This window comes from Hippocampus bargibanti, linkage group LG04 (genome assembly GCF_051943395.1).
Source record: "Hippocampus bargibanti isolate YZ-2025 linkage group LG04, ASM5194339v1, whole genome shotgun sequence".
Taxonomy (NCBI): Eukaryota; Metazoa; Chordata; class Actinopteri; order Syngnathiformes; family Syngnathidae; genus Hippocampus; species Hippocampus bargibanti.
In genome coordinates, this window is record NC_142737.1 from 2,141,003 (window position 1) to 2,166,906 (window position 25,904).

A 25,904-nucleotide genomic window follows, 5' to 3' on the forward strand; every position below is an offset into this window, starting at 1 on the left:
CCTGTAGAGAAGGAAACCAAGAAGGGCAGGAAGCCCACCACATCGGCTCCTCCTCGTCATTAACCGGCTTCATAAACACATTTCACCCGTCACAAAATCGCCACCTTCCCTCCGGCAGCCTTCCACACCACAGCAACAGTCGGAAGAAAAGAAAGACGAGGACGGAGAAAGAAAAGCTCCTCCCGTCAAGTCGACACTCGGAGACTAATCGAACGGACTCCACTTCAGGGACGTCCTTTCCCCTCCTCATCGAAAAGGTTTAAAAAGCACATTTCCCCCCCTTTTTTTTTCGTTTTTGTCACCATGACCCGGAGATCGTGTGCCATTTACGCCACCGGCATCGTGTGCGCCCACCTCCTCATCGTGGGGATCGCCCTGTTGGTGGCTCAAGTCTTCCAGACCACCATACATAACCGCTTGAAAAAGGTGAGTTGAATTTGTCCTTTTTTTTTCCTCCATCCAAACGCCACTAAAAATGATCCTCTGGTAAGCATTACATTACACTGAGGCTCAGACTGGCTGATGCAGCATGACCCACTGACACATTCCCTCAGACGTGTCTTTCCACCTTTTCCCACGTTTATGCACGTTCATTATCTTAAAAAAACAACAAAAATCGACTTAAAACGTTTCAGTCGTTGCGCTCGAAGATATCCACAATGATCCAGAATGTCTATATTCCATTTCTGTCTCGTTCTTGTTGCAACTCTTTATCTTTGTATTCGTCCCATTGTGGGACGAATAGAGGTTTTCTGGTTCTGTTTGTACCCTTTTTGGGGTGTAAAATCGGGGATAGTAGTTTGTTACCTAGCTTTAAATGTCTCAATTTCAGGTTAGCTGCAAAGAAGAGGGGGGGGGGGTGTCAAACTTTAGCGACGAGGTCCCAAAGACTTTTTTTTTTACCGGTGATTGTGACGACTTTCTCATTTACGTGCAGAGCATATTTTTTTGCTGTTTTAACGCACGCCAAATTCAATCTTTGAAAATATAAAACGAAGCAATGTTGTCCATTTTTTTATAAAACCTTTATTTACAGCGTGCGTTCTTTAGTCTTGATGTGGTTTTAATTGATGATCAATCAGTGGGTGATCAACCGAAGTGACGAGCGCTGCAGGCCCTGAAGTGGGTATGAAAGTATGTAATATTGAAATCAAGTCTATTTTGTCCATGAATTCTTATGAAATTATTCCAAATTGTCTTCCAGCTTCCTTTTCCCCGATTGTGCTGCTTCCCGATGTGTCTTTTTGTATTGACGCATTCAACTAATCACATTTCGGCCATCATTTGTGACCAGGGTCAAAAATCGACCTGGACGCCTTCATAATTCATTTCAATCTAGAACTGCTTCATGTCACAAAGACGGTACAGCAAGTGCTGAAGAATGAATGACTCTCTGTGTCTTTGTGTTGTCGTGTTATTTGCTATTTAGTTGTTTTTGTTTTTTACTTCAAGATGGCGGCGTGAGAGTGGCTGCCTTTCCAGCAGCTCCTGTATTTTGTTTTCTACTTCTTTTTTTCCTTTCCTCTTCCTTTGATCACTTTGCTTCTGTGAAATGTCAATTTCTCCACTGCGACAGGAATAAAGGTACATCCAATCCAATCCGATGTACCTTTATTTGTCTCGTAGTGGAGATATTTATATTTCACAGCAGCAAAGTAATGAAAGAAAGTAGAAATTTGGATGATCATTTGGCATTTTAGGCACATAAATCATTTTTCCTTTTTTTTAAGTAACACGCTTTATTAAATATGGTGTTCTTTAAGTCATTTTTATTGGTGTTTTGCATTTGACTAAAAATATCAGCCTGCATGTTTTGGGTATTTTAGATGCTATAAAACGTTTTTCTGAGTCAGTTAGGAAACAAAAAATGGTGTTGGTTGTCCTTTAACTATAATGACCAAACAGTGACATAAATTTGATCTCTCTAATTTCTAATATTTGCACGGACACAACCAAATTGCCACCATAAGTTTTTGTAAAATGGAACCATCACTGATTAAGGAAGGGTTTTCGTGGGTGGAGTTTGGTTATCGTTTCGTCCTCGTCTTGCAAGTGTTTATTTAGGCTGAATCGTGTAGTGACATAAATAGCAATCATCCACTCTTTACGCTACTTTGTCATTCCCAGCTGTTGGAGTGTCTTGTGAGTTTACGCTGCTTGGCTCCAATTTAAAATGATGACACAGTAATACCGTTGCTAACTAAACATAAAGAGCTATTGTATTGTATCCAGTCGCTATTTTAATGCAATTTGTGAATGCGTGCGAGTGCAAATCATTTTTTAAAAGAATCAAATAGCTTAAAAAAATAGACCTGAGGTTCATTTTCGTTAGGGGGAATTAAAAAAAAAGAACTAGCATTCAATTTAAAATGTTTAGCTGAATCACGAGTGACTTAACTAGCTCGATCACTATAGCTAGCGAGCTGTTAGATAGCAAACTAGTCAGCTAACAGCTAGCTAAATAGCGAACTAGCTTGCTTTTTAACTAGCTGTTAGCAACCTAGATCAGAATCAGAATCATCTTTATTGCCAAGTATGTAGAACACACAAGGAATTTGTTTCCGGTAGAACACGCTGCACTAGTATCGTCGTCAAAAAAACTGCAAAGTGGCACTATACAGTTCCATTTTAGATCGCTATATAGCTAGCTAAATCACTATTTAGCTAACTGTTAGCAAGCTAGATTGCCATTTGGCTAGTTTGGTCGCTATTTTGCTAGCTCAATCGCTATTTTGCTAGCTATTTCGCTAGTTCGGTTGCTATTTCGCTAGCTAGGTCGCTATTTCGTTAGCTAGCTAGATTGCTATCTAGCTCACTAGCTAACTTTGTAACTATTTCTCTCATTATCCCATTAATATTCCATCTAATTCGTTAACACCACTTCATGGACACTAAGAAGTATACAATAAGGGGAAAATGTAGGTATGCCATTGAATCAATAATAATAATAATAATAATAATAATAGAAATAATGAAAAAATTAATAATTAAAAATAATTGGAAATAAATATAATAAAATAATAAATGCAGCACTATTGTCACGCTATGTGCACGAGTTCAAAAATAATTAAGAAATAAAACATGGATGCTTTAAAAAAAGAGGGGAAGCATATGATGCAAGGGGAAAAAGGTTCATCCATTAGCCCCGCCACCCCATGTTTTAGGACATTAACACCAAACAACAGTGATGGACTTTGGTTAGTGTAGTGGCGATTCAGCAGCTCAATCTGGGGGTCATCAGCTGACATGCTATATATCGCACCCCGGCACACCCAACGCTGCTTTTGACCAATTTGGAATAGTTGGCATTCCTCTTGCTAACATGAATCAGTGGAGTGTTTTTTCGGGGGGGGCAGGGGGGGTGTGTGCCAACTCATCTGGACTACTTGGGGAGGAAGCCAGCTTGTTTTATGCGGACCTGGAAACGGATTATTCTTATTTTTAATGGTTTCCTATGGGCAATTAATGTTTGGAAGACACACACTGAGACCGCGTTAATAAACCTTTAATGTTTTTATTTAATTACTTCTTCTTCACACACATTTATTATACATAAAATAAGGTATATTTTGTGTCTTGTAAGGCTTTCGAAAAAAATGTTTTATGGGGACCTGGGAACGGATTATTCTAATTTTTAATGGTTTCTAATGGGAAATAAATGTTTGGCTGACAAACTTTTCGCCTTACACACACTCTCTGGGAACGAATTAAGTTCCCAAGCCAAGGTATCACTGTATAACATTCACTGTATTATCTTTGTATTAGTCGCGGTAGTCTTTGTTCAGTGTTGAAGGAGCTATTGTACATTTTTGAGAAGATAACATTTTAATGAGATATTTATGATTGTATCATTGTATTATTTTATTATTATAAAGTACAGATTATTTCTTAAATTATGATACAATAGCACATTTATTATACATAAAATAAGGTATATTTTGTGTAGTTTTAAGGGTTATTTAGAAAAAAAATGTTTTATGCGGACCTGGAAACGGATTATTCTCATTTTTAATGGTTTCTAATGGGAAATAAATGTTTGGCTGACAAACTTTTCGCCTTACACACACTCTCTGGGAACGAATTAAGTTCCCAAGCCAAGGTATCACTGTATAACATTCACTGTATTATCTTTGTATTAGTCGCGGTAGTCTTTGTTCAGTGTTGAAGGAGCTATTGTACATTTTTGAGAAGATAACATTTTAATGAGATATTTATGATTGTATCATTGTTTTATTTTATTATTATACAGTACAGATTATTTCTTAAATTATGATACAATAGCACATTTATTATACATAAAATAAGGTATATTTTGTGTGGTTTTAAGGCTTATTTAGAAAAAAAATGTTTTATGCGGACCTGGAAACGGATTATTCTCATTTTTAATGGTTTCCTATGGGAAATTAATGATTGGAAGACACACACTGCGTGAATAAACCATTTTTGTTGTTTTTCTGAATACCACAGACTTCATTCAAGCAGGCTCGTTTGAGAATGTCCGACAAGACTTCTTCGCAACCGTTTTGTCGGCCTTGGATCAAAAAACGTTAAAGAATCTGTACTCTAGGGAGTGGAAGGAAGCATTAATCATGTGAGGAATTTCTTGGCTTTTTTCAAGTCCTGAGGGCATGATTTTTGTTTCTTTCTTTCTTTTACTCTGCTTGAACCAGGAAACGGCAAACACCGAGCGAATGAAGGCTTAAAGGACAAGCCACGCCTACGGACAAGTTGTGTCCATAATTTGTAAAATGACTTCAAATGACGTCTACTGAGTGTATTTTACAAAGATTCCACCGCATAGAGCTATATTTTACATTTTAAGACTCACGCTGAATATTCCGGAAGTCTTGTTTTTGAGTTGCTGACCAGTCCGTACGTGACGTCACTAAAGGAACGCCCCCTGATCGAGAAAGTGACACACAATGCATTTTGGGTACTTTGTTTGGTCTGAAAACTTCGTGTTGATGGCGAAATTAGAAGGAAAACACAGAAATAACACAATGATGAATCGTTGTGTGTTGTACCAAGACTACTGTACCATTTTTTTTGGAGAATGGCTTCACTCTCTCTGTCTGTAAACTCCTCCTCCCTCACTGCTGCGTTCTTGACCAATAACGTGGCTTTAACCGACGACTGGGGGCGGGGAATAGAGGACCAAAACAAGCCGCCTGCCATTTTCTTTTAGGAGAACAGGTTCATTCGCGAACGACACATCACTCATTGTGGCAGCTCTGTGTGTTTCCCGAAAAATAGTTTGTATGCCAAGGTAAAATTTTCATGAAGTTAACGTTCGTAAACCGAACAGTTCGTAAGCCAAGGGGTTTGTAAACCGAGATATCACTGTCCAGTGATACCTCAGCTTCCTAACTTAATTGGTTCCCAGAACGTGTGTGTAAGATGAAAAGTGTGTCTTCCAAACATTCATTTCGCATAGGAAACCATTAAAATGAGAATAATCCGTTTCCATGTCCCCATAAAACATTTTTTTTCTAAATAAGCCTTAAAATACACAAAATAAACCTTATTTTATGTATAATAAATGTGCTATTGTATCGTAATTAAAGAAATAAACTGTACTGTATAATAAAGTCGTTTTATTTACCTTTGTGATGGTCGTTGATGTAGTTGCCTCTTGATGATATCCGAGTGAAGTTGCCGTTCTTTCTCGGCGCTAACACCCTCACTCACACTGTCCCCTGCTAGCTGCTTTTTCTTAATCCAAATCAACGGAAGTTTTTCAACCTCTTCTATTACCTGAGACCGTTGGCTTGGACAACACAGGAACACCATTAGCCACACGTAGCAATGGTCGACTTAGCATACTGGTAATTGGACGCTAAATCACACAAACGCACACCTCGTTCTTGTTTTTTGATGATCTCCTTCTTCTGCTCAACCGTCATTTTATTTTGTGTCCTCTACGGCTTAATACTAGCCTGTGGTGGGGTCTTTTTCAGTCCTAAAAAAGCAAAAGTACTCCACTCAATAACAAACCACGTCTGCACTGAGTGCACTCAAAGAAAATTGGTGTGGCAAAGTTCGTATGCCAAACTTATATTCACGCGTATTTAATGTTCGTAATGTGAAAAGTTCGTTAGCGAAAGCGTTCGTAGACCGAGGTATCACTGTATGTATATCTTATTTTTTGCCCTTATGACAACGGAGCTTTTTTTTTCACACCAAAGAATGAAGTTATTTTTAAAACGCGTGACATCATCCTTCAGCAAAATAAAAATGTGTCAGACTTTTTCAAACGTAGCGACTTCCTCATTTTCTCTTGCTCCATTAGCAGAACTTTGTGACATATTTGTGTTGGGGGGGGGAGTCGCAATCTTCTCGTGAGAAGTCATGTGACTTAAACGGCCAAGGGGGGTTAAACAACTGAGTAAAGGAATGGATGCAAATGAAAGTTTTTATCCTAAATTTGGTGATTGGGCGGGGCAAATCTGATGTGGGAGGTAGAAAGATGTATAGAATGATTGCATATACAGTAAAGTCTCGTTATATCGATATTCAAGGGAGTCCGAAAAAATATCGATATAACCGGGACTATCGATATATCCGATATCGATATAACGAGACTTGACTGTATTATACAGGTAACATCTGACTTGCGACCGGCTCGACTTGCGACCACCAGTGCTTACGACCACGACCTCCAGACCCTATTTTTACAAATTTAATTCTACGTCTGACACTGCAACGCTCTAGCTAGCAGGCATGCGTCGCGTACGACAATTTTGGCCAGCCAGCCAGCATCTCAGTCTCGCACAGCAATCGACTGCGTGATGGCACCGGAAGGGGGAGTTTGCGAGTCATTTAGCCTCAGAGTTTCTATTCAACATTTTGAATGGATTTCGACTTACGACCAGTTTGACTTACGGCCGTTTGGTCGGAACGGAACTCGGTCGTAAGTCGGATCTTACCTGTACGTTAGAAGCATATACAGTAAAGTCTCGTTATATCGATATTCAAGGGAGTCGGAAAAAATATCGATATAACCGGGACTATCGATATATCCGACCCTGTTTGCATGTAATTTTCTCCGTGCGTGCATAGAAATAGTATCGATATAACCGGGACTATCGATATATCCGATATCGATATAACGAGACTTTACTGTATTATATATTTGACAGAAATAATTTGGTCTTGCTTAGAAAGAAATAAAAGCATTTTTTTCATAGGTTTTTAAATACAAAAGTTTGACTTACAACCATTTTGACTTACGACCGTTTGGTGGGAACGGAACTTGGTTGCAAGTCTGTTGTTATCTGCATATTATGTGTATATATTATATATTTGACAGAAATAATTTGGTCTTGCTTAGAAATAAAATGACTTTTTCATAGGTTTTTAAATACAAAAGTTTAACTTACGACCATTTTGACTTGCGACCATTTGGTCGGAACGGAACTCGGTCGTAAGTCGGATGTTACCTGTGTATTATATGCATATATTATATATTTGACAGAAATAATTTGGTCTTCCTTAAAAATAAGTTTCTTCATAGGTCTTTAAATGCAAAAGTTCCATTAACAAAAAAAAGGGAATGTCTTTTTTTATGTTTTTTTTAGACAACTCAACTTTATTTGTAGAGCATTTGAAAACAAACACCGCTATCTGCAAAGAGCTTTAGATAGAGCAAAAACAATTCATACAACAAACAATACATTAAAAACCAAGACAGTAGAAAGTTTCCTTTTTTTGATCTTTCGAGAATCAACTCAGTTATTTATTTATTTATTTATCCAAACTTGACTGCTTTAGCATATCAAAACAGGAAACCAGGCTGCATATTTGGTTGCCTTTGAGCTCCGCTGCGGTTTCACGGGAAACCTCGTGTTGTTGCGAGGACGCCACCGACCCAACAATTAGCCACGCCCGCCGCAATCATCCGTCAAGGTCGGACTGACGGCAAGCGGCGGCTCGCCCTCTGCGGTTTGACAGCGGCTACTTGTGAGAGACAATGTACGCCATGAATCACTTCGGAGCGGATGTTGGTCCTCCAGCAAACTGGAAACCAGAGGAAGTGTTGTCAATTACCTTCCCCTGGCTAAAAATAACTTGTTTGGTGGTCTCTATACATCGGTTGAAGGATGTAACCAATTGCAAAAACTTTACTGCGTGTGAGCAGATTTTTTTTTCACGGCTACCCCATCTTGAAACTTAGCCTTTAGAATTAGCCTTTATTAGCCTTGCAGTGGAGATATTTACATATCTCAGCAGCAAAGTGATGAAAGGAAGAAGTAGAAAAACAAAATACAGGCGCTGCTGTAAAGGCAGCCACTCTCGCTGCGCCATCTTGAAGTCAAAACGACAACAAAAAAACTAAATAACAAATATGACAACACAGTCATTCATTATTAAGCAGTTTATACACCCTCTTTGTTGCATGAAGCAGTTCGAGATGGACGAGAGAATCAAAGCCTCCTTTTCACCAATGGTTCAAGGACGTCATGGTGGAATGTGCACGTCTGCTACCCGCTAAATTTCAAAAGCAAAAACGAAGCTGTAGCAGCCACTGCCGAAAATAGATTGTCTCACATATCTTGTCCCGCGTAAATCCTCTTCAATTCCAAGCCGCGACAGTTCCACATCTGCATCCACGTTCCTTTCTTCTCATGACGGGCTTTTTGCGCTACATTTGAAAGTCCGCATACCTGGACTTTAGACGATAAAACCCTCGTTTGTTTTCATTGACCGAAACGGGACAAAAGGCCGACTTGGCTTGACTCGCCTCGGCGACGCTATAATCCTGCGCTAACTACATCAACCAGAACAGCATTCGCAGGCTTACTCACCTCGTTGACGTTCTTGTCGGAACTTGCCAGTTTGCGCACATAGTCTCCATCGTGTGCCCTCAAAAGAACTTTGTTCCCTCCAGAAAAAGTACAGAGACTCTTGAGTGTCATTTAGGACCAGCAGAATCACCCGCAGCGCCGCAATAACCATGGAAACAAGCGCTTGTCAATCGCTATCAAGCCTTGGTGAACATGAATTAAAAACAGGAAATAGAAACTAGCCACAACAACAACACCAAACATCCCCATCAGTTGCCATAAAATGAACCACAGCTGCAAGTCCCGTCGAGATCCACAAAAAAAAGGAAGTAGAAACCTACCAAAATAAAAGGGTCACTTTCTGTCAGGCATACTGAAACGATGAAATCAAATGGAGTCTAGCGTTTAAAAAAAAAAAGTACTTTGGTCACTTAAATTTGCTTGGCATGCAGTACTATCAAGCCCACAATAACAGGAAGTAGAATAGTAGGAAGTAAATGAAAACAAAACTAGACTAGCACGGGATTCAAAAAGTGCCCGACCAAGTCAACGAAACAGGAAGTAGAAGCGCCCAAAAAATTACATCATAACACCTGGCCTGAAACGCACCACACCAGACTAACAATGTTCACATTCAAGTCCAATTTGTTCACCAAATTTGGCCCATTGAGGCGCCAAAACTTTCCCCCAAAAATTGACTCAATTCCACCCGGCCAAGAAATCCGTGCTTATCCCCATTGGGCCTTCAGTAGTGCTATGTCTAAATGGCGCACTATGTCATATTTTCAATTTCTGAATAAATTCACGAATGGCAGTGAATGAGTTAATCAGTCTGTGATTCAGATATTTTTAGGCCAGCAGAGAAGCCATTGACCAAACGTTAGTCGATACCATGTCAACAAGAACAGGAAGTAGAAATCAAACCAAAACGAGACTAGCACGGGGTTCAAAAAGTGCCCGACCAGTCGTCCAAGAAATCACGTCACGCTCACTACAGTTAGCATTTGGAAACTACCAAAATAAAAGTTGGGGTGACGGCAAATATTGCCTTTCGAGACGATACTGTACATATCACCCCTGGGCCTTCAGTAGTGCTACTTCTGAATTGTGCTCTACGTCATAATTTCAATTTCCCAATAAATTCATGAATTAATCAGTCTTTGATTCAGATATTTTTAAGCCAGCAGAGAAGGCCCTGACGGCCTGCCGCTGACCAAACTTTAGTCGATACCAGGTCAACAATAACAGGAAGTAGAAATCAAACCAAGACGAGTCTAACACAAGATTCAAAAAGTGCCCGACCGAGTCAATGAAACAGGAAGTAGAAGTTACTAAAAAAAAAATCACAACACCTGACCTAAAACGCACCACGCCAGATTCACAATCTCCACATCCGAGTCAATTTGTTCGCCAAAAGTTGGCGCATTGAGGCGCCAAAATTTTCCCCCAAAAAATTGACTCAATTGGCCACCAGTCGGCCAAGAAATCCGTGCGTATCACCGTTGGGCCTTCGGTAGTGCTATGTCTGAATGGCGCACTACGTCATATTTTCAATTTCCCAATAAATTCATGAATGGCAGTGAGTGAGTCAATCAGTCTGTGATGCAGATATTTTTAGGCCAGCAGAGAAGGCCTCGCGGGCCCGTCACTGACCAATCGTTAGTCGATCCCATGTCAACAAGAACAGGAAGTGGAACATTTTTTTTTCTCCCACTTTTTCAAAGCTTTATGTTGCCTGTTGGCGGCCGCGCCGTAATCCGCTTGACTTTGTTTTTAGGAAATAACATTGACGGAGAAGAGTCAGATGTTCGAATCGTGGAAGAACCCGCCCCCGCCCGTCTACATGGAATACTACTTCTTCAACGTCACCAACCCGGATGTGGTGTTGGCGGGCGGCAGGCCATCCGTCCAGCAGATCGGACCTTACACCTACAGGTAAAGGAAGGTCCGAACACCTCATCGGACCCCCTGCTGGGGCCCCACTTTCACACAGCCTGAGCACTGGCGTCCCCAAACAGGGAGTACCGACCCAGGGTGAACGTCACCTTCCTGGAGAACGGCACCAAGGTGTACGCCCTCAACCCCAAAACGTTTGTGTTCGTGCGGGAGAAGTCGGCGGGAGACCCCCAAGTGGACGTCGTCAGGACCATCAACATCCCCTTCGTGGTCAGTTCGCTTTCGTTTAGCGCGGAAATGTAAATTGTAAATCTCACTGGCTATATATGAGCTAGCTACCTAGCTAGCTATCTATTTGCTATATATTAGCTCTCTAGCTGGCTATATATTAGCTATCTATCTGGCTAGCTATTAGCTATATATTAGCTAGCTTTCTATCTATTTGAGTTACTTCCGGGTTGAGTGAAGGCTGGCGCGTGTGGCTGCCGCTGCTCACCCCCAGAAAAAAAATATCCTGTGACTGACTGTAAAGTGTCCTTGAGAGTTTTGAAAGGCGCTTAGAAATGTAATGTATTATTATTATTATTATTGTTTTTTTGTATTTCTTTTCATGAAGACCAAAGTGAACAAATATTAAAGGACAACCGACGCCTCCAGACAAGTTGTGTCCATAATTTGTAAAATGACTTCAAATGACGTCGACTGAGCGTATTTTACAAAGTCCATACAAATTATGGACGCCACTTGTCCGGAGGCGTCGGTTGTCCTTTAAATACATCCATAAAACATATCTTTTCCCTTTTTTTTTCTCCACCCCACTTGCGCCCCCTCCCAAAAGGTGGTAATGAACGAGCTGAACTCGTACCCGTTCATCCTGCGCAGCCTTATCTCCGTGTACATGAAAGGCCTGGGGGTGACCTTGTTCACCACGCGTACGGTGCACGAGTACCTGTGGGGCTTCAAGGACCCCATCCTCACCAAGATCCACTCCATGAAGCCCGACGTGGACGAGTACTTTGGCCTCATGTGGAAGGTACGTCAAAATCCAGGGTACCGCTACGCTCGCCATTTGCTCACTTCCTGTTAGCGCCAATTGGGAAATGATGCAGTGAGACCGTCAGCCGCGTTGGGTGACTCGCTCGGGAAGTTGACACGACGCCGACACTGTTGGAACTTTGTTTTTGGTTGGAATGGCCTCAAATTAGCATGATTAGCAATTTAGCAATGAGTCGTTTCAGAAATAAATGAACGACTGAATGGATTGATGAATGGATTACCAAAGAGGTTAAAGATTATAATAAAGATTATATTAATGAATAGATTTTTAAAAAAATGAAGAGATTCACAAGTGAATCAAAAGTTGCTTCCAGGCATTTTCCCCAAAAATGAATGGATTAACAAACAGATAAAAGGAATGAATCAATGAATAGATTAAACAATAATATATTCATGAATAGATTAAAAATTAATCTATTCATGAATAGATTAATGAATTAAAAAAGGAATAGATTAATAAATGAATCAAACGTTGCTTGCGGGCATTTTCCCCAACAATAAATGAATGAATGAATTAACAAATTTATTAATGAATAGATTAAAAATTAATAGAAAGAAGTGAATCCAAAATTGCTTCCTTGCATTTCCCTCCAACAAAATAAATGAATGAATGAATGGATTGACGAATCGATAAAAAAATAGATTAATGAATAGATTAAAAATTTAATAGATTAAGAAGTGAATCCTAAATTGCTTGCAGGTATTATCCCAAAAAGAATGAATGAATGAATTGATGAATGAATAAATTGATGAATGGATTAACTAATAGATTAACGAATATCTATATAGAATAAAAAAATTAATGGATTAATAAGTGAATCAAAAGTTGCTTGCGGGAATTTTTCCCAAAAATGAATGAATGAATGAATGGATTAACAAATAGATTAAGATGTGAATTCAAAATTGCTTGCGGGCATTTTCCCCAAAAATGAATGAATGAATTGATTGACGAATACATCAACAAATAGATTAAAGAATACATGAATGAATCGATTAAAAAAGTAATAGATTAAAAAATTAATAGATTCATAAGTGAATCAAAAGGGAGTGAGTGAGTGAGTGAGGTGAGGTGAGGTGACTTAGAAGTGAAATGTATTATTATTATTAATGAATAGATTTATGAATCAGTAGATTAGTGAGTGAGTGAGTGAGTGAGTGAGTGAGTGAGTGAGTGAGTGAGTACTAAATGCCTGGCACTATGAATGGCACATTGTGATTTCCTGGGAACATTGAAGAAGTGATCATTGGAAAATGTGAACAATTTTTAGACTTTAATTCAAATATTTGGTGACGCCTAGTTTATTCTTAATGTTTCACCCCCCCCCCCCCCCCCCCCCCCACAAAAAAAAATCAACTGACAAATGTTGTACCCCCCCGCCCAACCCTCCAATTATAATTGTTCCTTTGCGCTCACATTGAGCCTTATTGTGCTCTACAAGGAAAGGTCGTCATCAGCCCCCCTCCAAAATAAAACACCACAAAGCGGCATTTCTTCGGGTCGCTCATTAAGGCGTCTGGACGAAAATGTGTTCTGACTCGGTGCCTCCCCAGCATGCGTTTTGTGTCTCAACCCCGTTTTGTCGTGTTTGGGCAGAAAAACGGAACCCACGAAGGGGAATTTGTGTTCAACACCGGTGAGCAGGACTACTTGGACTACGGCAAGATTGACACGTGGAACGGACTCAGGTCACAAAAAAACATTTTTTGTTTATTATTTTTTGTTGTTTTTGTTCATTGAAATCCTCCCTCTTTCCTCTCAGTTAAAAATCGGTACAGTGATACCTCGGTTTACGAACCCTTTGGCTTACGAACTTTTCGGTTCACGAACGTTAAATTCATGAAAATTTTACCTTGGCATACAAACTATTTTTCGGGATACACACAGAGCGCCACAATGAGTGATGTGTCGTTTGCGAATGAGCCTGTTCTCCTAAAAGAAAATGGCAGCTGGCTTGTTTTGGTCTTCGATTCCCTGCCCCCAGTTGTCGGTTAAAGCCACATGATTGGTCAAGAACGCAGCACTGAGGGGAGGTGGTTTAAACATTAAAGAGACAGGCAGACGACAGAGAATGAGAAAACGGAGATTGAAAACAGTGAAATTTGGACTCGTTTCAACTTTGGTTGTTCAAAGGCAGAGTGTAGACTGCAAGGTTAAAATTCCCATTGACCAGGCTCCACAAATAACCCACACTAGCCATCAGTTCAATTTGAAATGAAAAGACAAGCAAGAAAACCAGCTATTAATGAAGTTTCTAGTGTGTCTGCTTGCAATATCACAACTTCCAAGATGTACAATCCCAAGCTATCCATTCCATCAAGCCATCAACAACCATCACAAAGGTAAATAAAACCACTTTATTATACAGTACAGTTTATTTAATTATAATACCACAGCACATTTGTTATACATAAAATAAGGTATATTTTGTGTCGTTTTAAGGCTTATAAAATTAGAAAATTATGTTTTATGGGGACCTGGGAACGGATTATTCTCATTGTAATGCTTTCCTATGGGAAATTAATTTTTGGGATACACACTTTTCGCCTCACACACTCTGCCGGGGAACCAATTAAGTTTGTAAGCCAAGGTATCACTGTACTTGCTCACTTGCGCAACCAAAATAAGGAAAAGCCTTTGCTCCCTTGATTTTTTTTATTTTTTTTTATTTAAAGTGGAGCATGATTGCAAAATGGCTGTTTGGCGATCCAATGTGACTTTTGTACTTTGCGAAAATATCCAGGTCGCTCCATTTGAAAATGCGCCAAAACGATAAACGGGGGAATATTTTTTCCACTTGTGACATTTTACCAAAGCTTGAAAGGCGCTTTGACGACAAATTAGTTTGTAAAAGCGCAGCTCATTGTGCCACAAACACTCAATTGTGTGTTTTAACTCATTCACTGCCATTCCCGAATGTATTTGGGAATTGAAAATATGACGTAGAGCGCAAATACCTGTGTGTATACCAAAAAATAATTTCCCATGGTAAACCATTAAAATGAGAATAATCCGTTCCCAGGTCCCAATAAAACGTAATTTTCTACGCCTTAAAACTACACAAAATATACCTTATTTTATGTGTAATAATGTGCTATGGTATTATGATTAAAGAAATAAACTATTTACATTGTCCTAAAACTAAATATTCTGTGGCTCCTAAAATTCCAGTGACAATGACAAAAACCCTGGCACTGGACTCGACACATTTTTGCACATCGTCTGGCAGTGAATGAGTTAAAAAAAGGGGGGGGAGGTGGGGAAAATGTGATTGGCTGATAACTTCGAAAGTCAACATTAGCTGGTGTTCCTAAAAATAATTATTTTTACAACCATGCTAACAGCGCTTTCACTCATTCGCTTTAATGGTTAATGGTGACCCTTGCTTTCCTTAAAAAAAAAACACACCTTCAAAGTAAAACGCCACTGAAATTTTTTAATTGTCCAATCAAAACGTACACGTCCATTTTTGACTTTTTTCTCGCCGTTTAGGGAGATGACATTTTGGTCGTCCAACCAGAGCAACATGATCAACGGCACGGACGGCGCCGTCTTCCACCCGCTCATCAACAGGAACGAGCTGCTCTACATCTTCGCCGCCGATCTCTGCAGGTATGCGAGTGTCTTTGTCCTCGTTGACTGTCTAAGAACCAAAATACAAATGTGCAGTGATACCTCAGCTTACGAACATAATTGGTTACCAGAAAGTGTGTGTAAGGCACAAAGTTCGTCTGCCGAACATTTATTCCCCATAAGGAACCATTAAAAATGAGAATAATCCGTTCCCGGGTCCCCATAAGACCTAATTTTCTACTAAATAAGCCTTACAACTACACAAAGTATACCTTATTTTATGTATAATAAATGTGCTATTGTATTGTAATTAAAGAAATAAACTACTGTATAATAAAGTCGTTTTATTTACCTTTGTGATTGTCGTTGATGGCTTGATGAGATGGAGTGGGAGGAGGTAGGAGCGACTGTTTGGAAGGAGAGTCACCTTCCATAAGGACTGTCCTGTCCGTCGTCCGTGCTAGCTGCTTTTCATTAATCCAAATCAACAGAAGTTTTTCAACCTCTTCTATTGCCCGAGACCATTGCTTAGACAACACAGAAACATCCTTAGCCACACGTAGCAATGGTCGACTTAGCATACTGGTACTGGGAACCTAAATCACACAAACGCACACCTTGTTCATGTTTTTCGATGATCTCTTTTGTGTCCTCTTCGGCTTAACACTCGCCTGTGGTGGGGTCTTTTTCGGTCCCATAATAGTAAAAGTACTCCACTCGATAACAAACCACATCTGCACTCAAAGACAGAAGGTGTGGAAAACTAGTCCGCCAGCCACCGTGGCGCTGCTCGACCATGTGGTTTGGTGTTCATCCGCCAATAAAGAGTCTGCCGACCAATGTGGCGCCGTGTGATTTGGTTCGTCCGCCGAAAACTAGTTCGTATGCCAAGGTTATATTCTTGAATTTTAATGTTCGTGAGCCAAAGCGTTCGTAAGCCGAGGTATCACCGTATATGGATCGGTAGCGCCTGCCTGAGGGCGAGTAACTGGAAAAGGTGGTGGGCAGGGTGCGGAGGGTCCAGTCGGCCATTTTGGACATGAGCCCAAAAGTGATGGCGCCGCTCGTTTGTCGCAGGTCCATCCATCTTGCCTATGTGAAGGACGTGGAGGTGAAAGGCATCCAGGCGTACCGTTTCGCGCCACCCGAAGACGTCCTCATGAGCCCCGTGGACAACCCGGCCAACGAGGGCTTCTGCGTGCCTGCCGGAGACTGCCTGGGCACCGGCGTGCTCAAAGTCAGCGTGTGTCGACAAGGTAAGAGCAACTAAAGATACAAAAGTACAACTAGTTGTACTCACGTTTCGGTCATGAACTCACACTTGAAGTTATCGAGCTAGCTACCGAGCTATCTATTAGCTGGCTGGCTTGCTATCTATTGGCTATTTGGCTTGTTATCTAATGGCTATCTGATAGCTATCTATTAGTTGTCTAGCTGCCTGGCTAGCTCTTTATTAGCTATCTGGCTAGCTATCTAATAGCTATCAGTAGCTATCTAATAGCTATCAGTAGCTATCTATTAGCTATCTGGCTAGCTTTTTATCTATTTGAGTTACTTCCGAGTTGAGTGAACGCTGGCGCGTGTGGCTGCCGCTGCTCACCCACAGAAAAACTTATCCTGTGACCTCGAGAGTTTTGAAAGGCGCTTATAAATGAAATGTATTATTATTATTATCATTAAAAAAAAATCACCGGTGACACCCACAGAAAAGCCAAAGACATTTTGGAGGTTTTTTTTTTTCAAATTTTATCCATAAAAAAACAAACGTAAAGGCGTGAATGTCAGCGTGGGTCAATCATCGTTGCAAATATACCTTTTGTTGTCAATTATTAGCTGGAAACGCGGGTGTTGATTTATCCACAGTTGTTGACATTGGCGCTCAACGTGAACGGGAAGCGAGTTAGCCGCGTTTGGATTGAAATTAGCCCACCTAGCTGTTCGGATCTGTTTCCTGTTTGGTTCTTCTAAAACTAAAAAGTGTTTCGTTTGGTTTTGGCTACAAAAAATGAATGAACTTGGGACTGGCAACTTTAGTTAGCGCTAGCCTGATATGATCGCCTCAGATAGCGCAATCTGCTATTCCCTGCTTGATTTATTATTATTTTTTTGTTTCGATCCGGTTAAATGATTAACGTTAGCGACCTCATGTGTGTTGTAATGATTGTGGAGTATTTGAGTTGAGTTTAGCCGGGGATTGCTCGCGATAAGAAACATGAGGAGCACCCTGGACGTCCACTCCGTACGCACGCTCACCTCTGGACTCTGTTGTTTGCATTCCTCTAACCATTCAGCCTTCTTATCAGGCACTTGTGATGCCCAGATTAGACCTTTCGATAAAATACAATGCGTATGAACTTAATTGGTTCCCAGACAAAGTGTGTTTTTTAGGCTAGTTGTGACAGCATTAGTTAGTTATTTGGTCATGTGTTTATTTATTTATTGGTGTCTTTATTTTTTGGTTTATCAATTTATTTTAATGAAATGCTGTTTTTTTTTTTAGGCTAGTTGTGTATGACAACATTTGTCTAATTCGATGAGGTCTGCATTATTATGGGGTATCATTCTGCTTTGTTTTGGTCACCTGACCCAGGAGCAAACGATGCTTTCCATTGTTCTCCATTTGTGGGTATTGTATTCATTTATTTTGATTTTTTTTTTGGGGGGGGTGCGCTGATGCATTTTTTTTGAGTGCGTTTGTAGCGTCAAAAGATTTTTTAATGTAAAGTTTATTTTCCAATCTTAAAAAAAAAAAAAATCTGCGTTTCCACCGGTGGACTCTGAATGTTTGCGTTGGCTGCGTCAACACGTCATTGACAACACACGCGCTAGCGCTATCTTTAGCTCTACATCAATTCTAGCGACACCAACATAGTCTTTATCTCACGTTCCTTATCGACCTTGTGGTGACGTTTAGGAGTGGCCATTTACTTGATTGTGTTATTTTTCTACCAACCCCCCCCACCCGCCGTTCAAGGTGCCCCCATCGTGGTGTCTTTCCCGCATTTCTACCAAGCCGACCCAAAATACATCAACGCCATCGAAGGCCTCAATCCCAACAAAGAGGAGCACGAGACCTACCTGGACCTTCAGCCTGTATGCGTCAAATTCCAAAAATTTTCCAAATTCCCATAGCACCTAAACGCATCATTTCTGTTTTAAATCTTGCAAAAAAAAATGTCTTTTGCAGACCACCGGTGTCCCCATTCGGGCATGCAAGCGCGCTCAGCTCAATGTTATCCTGAAGAGAGTGACCGGTTTCCCGTAAGTTCCAATTTGTGGACCCAGACCTCCCCCCTCCCCCCTTTTCCCCATCTTAATTTTCTCACCCCTCCTTGTCTCGCAGTGACACCAAATTCCTCAATGAGACCATTTTCCCCATCATGTACGTCAATGAGGTGAGAACCGACCCCGGCAGAAACCGCCATTGTTCAATTTGAAACGCAACATCCGTAAACCCCCCACCCCGCTTCCTCCTTGATAGACGGCCACGGTCGACGACGACTCTGCCTCCCAGATGAGGACACTGCTGCTAATCGTTACCCTGGTGTCCAACTTCCCCTTGCTTATCGTGGGCATGGGTCTCATCCTGCTGCTGGTCTTGGTGGTCCTGTTCTGCCGAAACCGCCAGAAGAAGGTACGACCCCCCCTTAGACCCCGCCTCCCTGAGGTTTAACACCAGAGAAAGAATGACCCGGTCAAAGCACCCGGGCCAAATTCTATTTTTTGACATAAAAAACCCTAACAATGTATTATAAGGCATTTATGGCACAAAAACAAGCATGTATAGTACAGGTGTCAAAGTCAAGGCCCGCGGGCCAAATTTGTCCCGTCACATCATTTTATTCGGCCCGCGAAAGCAAATTAAACTTGTGAAATTTCAATTTTTGACATGAAAAAAACCCGACCATCTATAATAAGGCATTTTTGGCACCAAAAAAAGCATGTATAGAACAGGTGTCAAAGTCAAGGACCGCGGGCCAAATTTGGCCCACCACATCATTTTATTCGGCCCGCGAAAGCAAATCAAACTTGTGAAATTCTAATTTCTGACATGAAAAAATGACCATTTATATATAATAAGGCGTTTTTGACACAAAAAACAAGAATGTATAGTACAGGTGTCAAAGTCAAGGCCTGCGGGCCAAATTTGTCCCGCCACATCATTTTATTCGGCCCGCGAAAGCAAATTAAACTTGTGAAATTCCAATTTTTGACATGAAAAAAACCGGACCATGTATAATAAGGCATTTTTGGCACCAAAAAAAAGCATGTATAGAACAGGTGTCAAAGTCAAGGCCCACGGGCCAAATTTGGCCCGCCGCATCATTTTATTCGGCCCGCGAAAGCAAATCAAACTTGTGAAATTCTAATTTCTGACATGAAAAAAATGACCATTTACATATAATAAGCCGTTTTTGACACAAAAAACAAGAATATATAGTATGGTGTCAAAGTCAAGGCCCGCGGGCCAAATTTGGCCCGCCACATTATTTTATTCGGCCCGCGAAAGCAAATTAAACTTGTGAAATTCCAATTTTTGACACGAAAAAAACCTGACCATGTATAATAAGGCATTTTTGGCACCAAAAAAAGCATGTATAGTAGAGGTGTCAAAAGCAAGGCCCGTGGGCCAAATTGGGCCCGCCTCATCATTTTATTCGGCCCACAAAAGCAAAGTCCATGATGTCCAACCCAAAATTTCAAATTGTCATATGTAAACCACAATAACAGTCAACATTTTTTATTTAAAATCTGGAAACTACTTATTCGTTAATTTGTTGTCTGTTCTAAACGTAATTTGTGGAGATTAAACATTCTATGCTTTCCCCAAATTTGTAACACCCCCCCCCTACCCCGAAAGGAAACTGTCACTATAATTGACTTTGACAGCCTTGCTAACGTTACCGATTAGCCTAGCGTCTGAACGGCTAGCTTTAGCGACATCGGCTGAGATTAAAAGTTGCATTTTTAATGTGCGCGTTTGTCGTCGTTTGAAAGCTAATACAATACATATTGATTGATATAGCGCTTTAAAATCAGCTAAGCTAACGAGAACAACTTGTGCTCCAATGCTTTTTCGCTAGCTTAGCATAGCGGAAACTGTCGACGACGCTTATAATTGCCATGTGAAGCATTTTTGTTGTTGTATTAACCCTGTTTTTATATTTTTTGTAACCCCCCTCCCCTTTTTTCTGTTTTAGAACGAAGTCAAACGCATTGATTTTACTGAAGCTTTTCATTCTTTTGCTGTAAGTCCTTTTTTACCATTTCAGTTTGCTTGTGTGTTTTTTGTCCAATTTGTTGATTCGCTCGAGTATCATTTCATTCCCGTTTTGGCCCCGAATTGTTTGCTGATGTCATACATCTGCCTTTTTTTTTCGTTTGGTGATTTTATGCCGCCGTTGCTTTTGTCCCAAGTGATCCACATTTACCGTATTTCCTCAAATAGTGATACGGTACAAGCCGATACCTTAAAGGACAACCGACAAATGTTTTATAGCATCTAAAATACCCAAATGTTTAGTCAAATGCAGAACACCAATAAAAATGACTTAGTGTCTAAAAACTACTATTTGAAACCGGAAGTGGCCAGTTTCAGAAGGTCCCGCCCCCTTGTTCATGATGTCACGCCAAGACGTCTTTGCCTTGCTTGAGAATCAAAACAATGGCTTCAGATTCAGAGAAGATGCTTTCTTGTTACTCATCCAGTTATGAATATGATTCAAATAGTTCTGAAGAGGAAAGTATAAATGTTTGGAATCCATTAAAGGAGTCCTCCCATATCAATTGGAGCCGTCAATGACAGCAATGTAGCGTCCCAGAAAATGCACAAGATGGCGCCCAAGCTCCGTTGGAAATGGGCTGATTTGTCTGCTGGGAATTTGTATCAGCGAATATCAAATAGTAGTCTTGGTGCAACACACAACCATTCACCATTGTGTTATTTATGTGTTTTCCTTCTAATTTCGCCATCAACACGGATCAACACGATGTTTTCAGACCAAACAAAGTACCACAAAATCACTTTCTCGGTCAGGACGTCACGTGCGGACTCATCACCAACTCAAAAACAAGACTTCCGGAATATTCAGTGTGAGTCTTAAAACATAATCTATAGCTATATGCGGTGGAATCTTTGTAAAATACGCTCAGTAGAAGTCATTTGAAGCCATTTTACAAATTATGGACACAACTTGTCCGGAGCTGTCGGTTGTCCTTTAAACATCATATAGTATCGTAGGATCTAGGGTGTAAATGCCTTAAAGAGCGCAAAAAAAAAGCCTACGGATAAAAGCGCAGAACAATAAAAATAGCTTGACCAGTTTTTGATCCTGGCACTCTTGTCAATTTCACTCCATTTATATTTTATTTTGAAGGAAAATAATTGGACACGCAATTGACACTCAATTGAATGGACACCAAAACCCGAACAAATTCGGGAATGCCGCTTCAAGTCATGCTTTTCAATTCCCGAATACATTTTGGGAATGGCAGTGAATGAGTTAATCCACTTTTGTCAACTCGCCGTTGTCTTTCGCAACTCTGTCGAAAATAGAATCTCATTATATTCGGACACTAATCTCCTTTTTTTTTTTTACTTACACCCCCCTGACCCCCTTTGGCAGACGGCCAAAGACGATACTGCGTACACGCAGGTCAGCGACAAGACGGACGAGTCCCCCGAGGCTCCCGCCCCCCAGCCGATGAAGAACGGCTCTTACATCGCCATGTCTCCAGTGGAGGCCCAGAAGTGTTGATCTGTGATCAACAACCACCCCCCCCCCCCCCCCCCAACTACCCCATTTACCCCCCCCCCCTGACTCTTTCAACCACTCAGGAGCTCAGGAAGGGGCTGTGAAGCGGGTAGCTGGGGGCGGGGTCACTTTTGCCTGTATTGGGAACTCTCCCTGAGCCATTTTGGGACTATCTAATCCAGCCTCGCCCCCCCCCCCCCCCCCTGCATCACCGAACAACCAGGAGAGATTTTCTTTTACTCTCCTGGGGGACTCTACACATGAAGGACTTAACCAGGTGTTGCCCCCCCCCCCCCCCAAACCTCCTTCCCTTGGTCAAAATGGTTGTCATTCCAAAATGGTTGTCATTTCAAAATGGTTAGCATTTCAAAATGGTTAGCATTTCAAAATGGACGTCATTTTCAAATGGACGTCATTTCAAAATGGTTGTCATTTTAAAATGCACGGCATTTCAACATGGTCGTCATTCCAAAATGGACGTCTTTTCAAAATGGATGTCTTTTCAAAATGGATGTCTTTTCAAAATGGATGTCTTTTCAAAATGGACGTCATTTCAACATGGTTATCATTTCAAAATGGCTGTCATTTCAAAATGGACGTCATTTCAACATGGACGTCATTTCAACATGGACGTCATTTCAACATGGACGTCATTTCAACATGGACGTCATTTCAACATGGATGTCATTTCAACATGGATGTCATTTCAACATGGCTGCCATTTCAACATGGCTGCCATTTCAAAATGGACGTCATTTCAAAATGGACGTCATTTCAACATGGTTGCCATTTTAAAATGCTTGGCATTTTAAAATGCTTGGCATTTTAAAATGGCTGTTATTTTAAAATGGCTGCCACTTCAAAATGGTTGTCATTTTAAAATTTAAAATGGCTGTCATTTCAAAGTGATTGTCATTTTAAAATGGTTGTCATTTCAAAATGGCCACCTTGTAGTGTAGTATTAACAAAAAATACTGTATTCGGTTAAAAAAAACAAACAAAAAAAAGACCGACTGAGCCAATTTAGTCTTTTTTTTTTTTTCCCTTTTGTTTCACACACAAGCCGGTTGCTAAAGTGTCTTCCCGCCAATTTGCCCCCACCCTCCATCTTTGTCAACCAATTTGCCCCCACCCTCCATCTTTATCGTAACACTAATTAACATTTCCTCTGTTTCTTTTGTTTTTATTTTGTTTTTTTTTTCCGATAGGGAACAACAAAAAAATCACCTGCGGAACTTTACAAGGGAGACCCCCCCACCACCACCACCAAAAAAAGGGCTTTCTCTGCCTTAGCCGCCAGGATGCTTTTTGCACGTCGACACTGTTACTCAAGCACAAAAGAGGCCAAGCGAGGGTCTTGGGGGTGGGGGGTGGGGCCAGCGTTGGTTTCTTGTAAGAGTCAAAAGACTCTTGAATCACTCGTTGTCTTATCATTTCCACACACAAAAAAAAAACAAAAAACTTTTTTGCCTTGAAAATGTGCCCCACATTTTTATTTGTATTTTTCCTTAACATCAAGTGTAGTCAGTGGTCCTTCTGTTCACAACATTTCAAATCCTTTTTTTATTTGTATTTTTTCTGTGTGAGGCCGTTAACCTGTGTGTTAACCTCATGTTCAATCAAGTCGATGCTTTGTTTTTTTGTGAGCCTAAAAGCCAACAAGGAAAAAAAAAAGATGAAACTTTGTTTTTTCTTCAAGTTCCAACTGGTTTGAAATGTCTGCCAAATCCGACAAAACGGTTCAAAAGAATGAGATGATTGATTTCATTTTCCCACTGAATCACAAAATGCACTGTACCGAGCCAAACTTTTAAGATATATATGTATACATATATGTATATATATTTACATGTGTATGTGTATATATACATTTGTATATGTGTATATATTTGTACATGTGTATGTGTGAATATATATATATATATATATGTACATTTGTATGTGTGAGTATGTATATATATATATATATATATATATATATATATATATATATATGTGTATGTGTGTGTGTGTGTACATGCATATATGTGTGTGTGTACATGCATGCATATGTGTATATATGTATGTATATGTATATATATATATATATGTGTGTATATATATATATATATATATATATATATGTACATGTGTATGTGTGTACATGCATATGTGTATGTATGTATATATATATATATATATATATATATATATACGTGTGTATATGTGTGTGTGTGTGTGTGTGTGTGTGTATATATATATATATATATATATATATATATATATATATATATATATATATATATATATATATATATATATATATATATATATATATATATATGTGTATGTGTGTGTATATATAATTTCTGTGGACCACTGTTCAGTGGTCCAATGAACCAGTTCATTTTGCACCGTTGTGGGTCATATGTATTTTGTTTCCACCGCAGCCAAGCTACAAAAAAAACCCCATCTCATCTCATTAGGAATCAGGATATGTCGGCTAAATGAACCGTTTGAAACGTAGCGCATTTCACAAGAGAGCGCCCGTGTCAAAATACGTGTCACACTTATGCATATTTGAACGCCATTCGCCATCATCTCAACTCATTCCCCACATTTTATGCATTTGAGGGACCTTTTCGCGTGGCAAATGTCCCTTTTAGGAGAAACCGTTTTCCGCCCAACACACGTGACCAAAGACAATTTGAGCTCCTCTGTGCCACAAAACCGATACCGCCTAGCGTACCCCTCCTAAAAGCCCCCCCCCCCCCCCCAACTCGTGCCACTGTATTTGCTGCTGTGCCTCCTTGACATCAAGGCCAAAAAAAAAAAATGAGGAATACATTGGCGTGGAATCTCAGTATTATCATAATTATCATTTTTATTATGATGATGATGATGATGTAACATAAAAGCAATATTGACTCATGTACAAATGATTTTTTTTTTTTTTTAAATAACACGGTGTTTGTTTTTTTTCCATTGTATGTGACTTGTATGTGTTTAAGTTGTGAATTTTGTCAAGTCGGATTTGGGTCCAAGTTCCGTTTTAAGTTGAAAGAAGAAAATGACAACAACAACAAAAAAGTTAGCTAATGCTAACTCAGCATGCTAACATTGTCAAACTGGAAGGCTTTTGAATGGCCAGGCTGATTGTCTTAATGTGCCCAATAAGATGAATGACGCCCCCTCCCCTTCCAACCCCCCCATCTTTTTATCCTCACTTTTCAGCAGTTGTGCCATAAACGGGGGTCCTGACACATTTCAGTTTGCACCCCCTTTTTCACCCCCTTTTTTTTCCGTTATCACACTGGTTGTACGGTTGTTTTTTTGACAATCCCCCCCTTGTCATTAGAGGTGCAAAAAAAAAATTCTAAGTACTAATTCTTTTTAGTTTTGATAATTTCCACTGCGCACACCTTTCTTACTGTGCTTTTGTAAAACATTTCTAGTGTATTTACAAGAAAATAAAGCTTGCTTTCAAGTACAAAGTGGTCTTGCTGCTTATCATTTAGCGCATACAGTGGGACCTCGGTTTACGAACACGTTGCCTTACGAACTTTTTGGGTTACGAACGTTAAATTTATGAAAATTAAACCGTGGCATATGCACTACTTTTCGGGATAGACACGGAGCGCCGACCCACCACGGCTGGCGGAGTAATTTTCGGCGGAAGAACACCAAACCGCACGACCGAACAGCATCACAGCCGGCCTACCTTTCCACACTCCCTTTCTCTGAGTACACTCGTCGTTCGTCTTCAAGGATTTATCACGGATGTTTTTGCTGTTATGGGACCGAAAAAGACCCCACCATAGGCTGGCGTTCAGCCGAAGAAGACACAAAACAAAATTGCAGTCG

General features: G+C 40.3%; 1 protein-coding gene across 1 annotated transcript; it reads left to right on the forward strand.

Moving 5' to 3' along the window:
• On the forward strand, nucleotides 1-23,746 carry scarb2a (scavenger receptor class B, member 2a). Its single transcript, XM_088993496.1, has 13 exons — nucleotides 1-426; nucleotides 10,561-10,718; nucleotides 10,802-10,949; nucleotides 11,518-11,712; nucleotides 13,330-13,421; nucleotides 15,226-15,345; nucleotides 16,384-16,562; nucleotides 18,281-18,399; nucleotides 18,494-18,567; nucleotides 18,650-18,701; nucleotides 18,788-18,940; nucleotides 20,508-20,555; nucleotides 21,933-23,746. Exons 1-13 carry the CDS (start codon nucleotides 304-306, stop codon nucleotides 22,062-22,064), a joined length of 1,593 nt encoding a protein of 530 aa, XP_088849622.1. The 5' UTR covers nucleotides 1-303; the 3' UTR covers nucleotides 22,065-23,746.
• The last annotated feature ends 2,158 nt before the right edge of the window (nucleotides 23,747-25,904 follow it).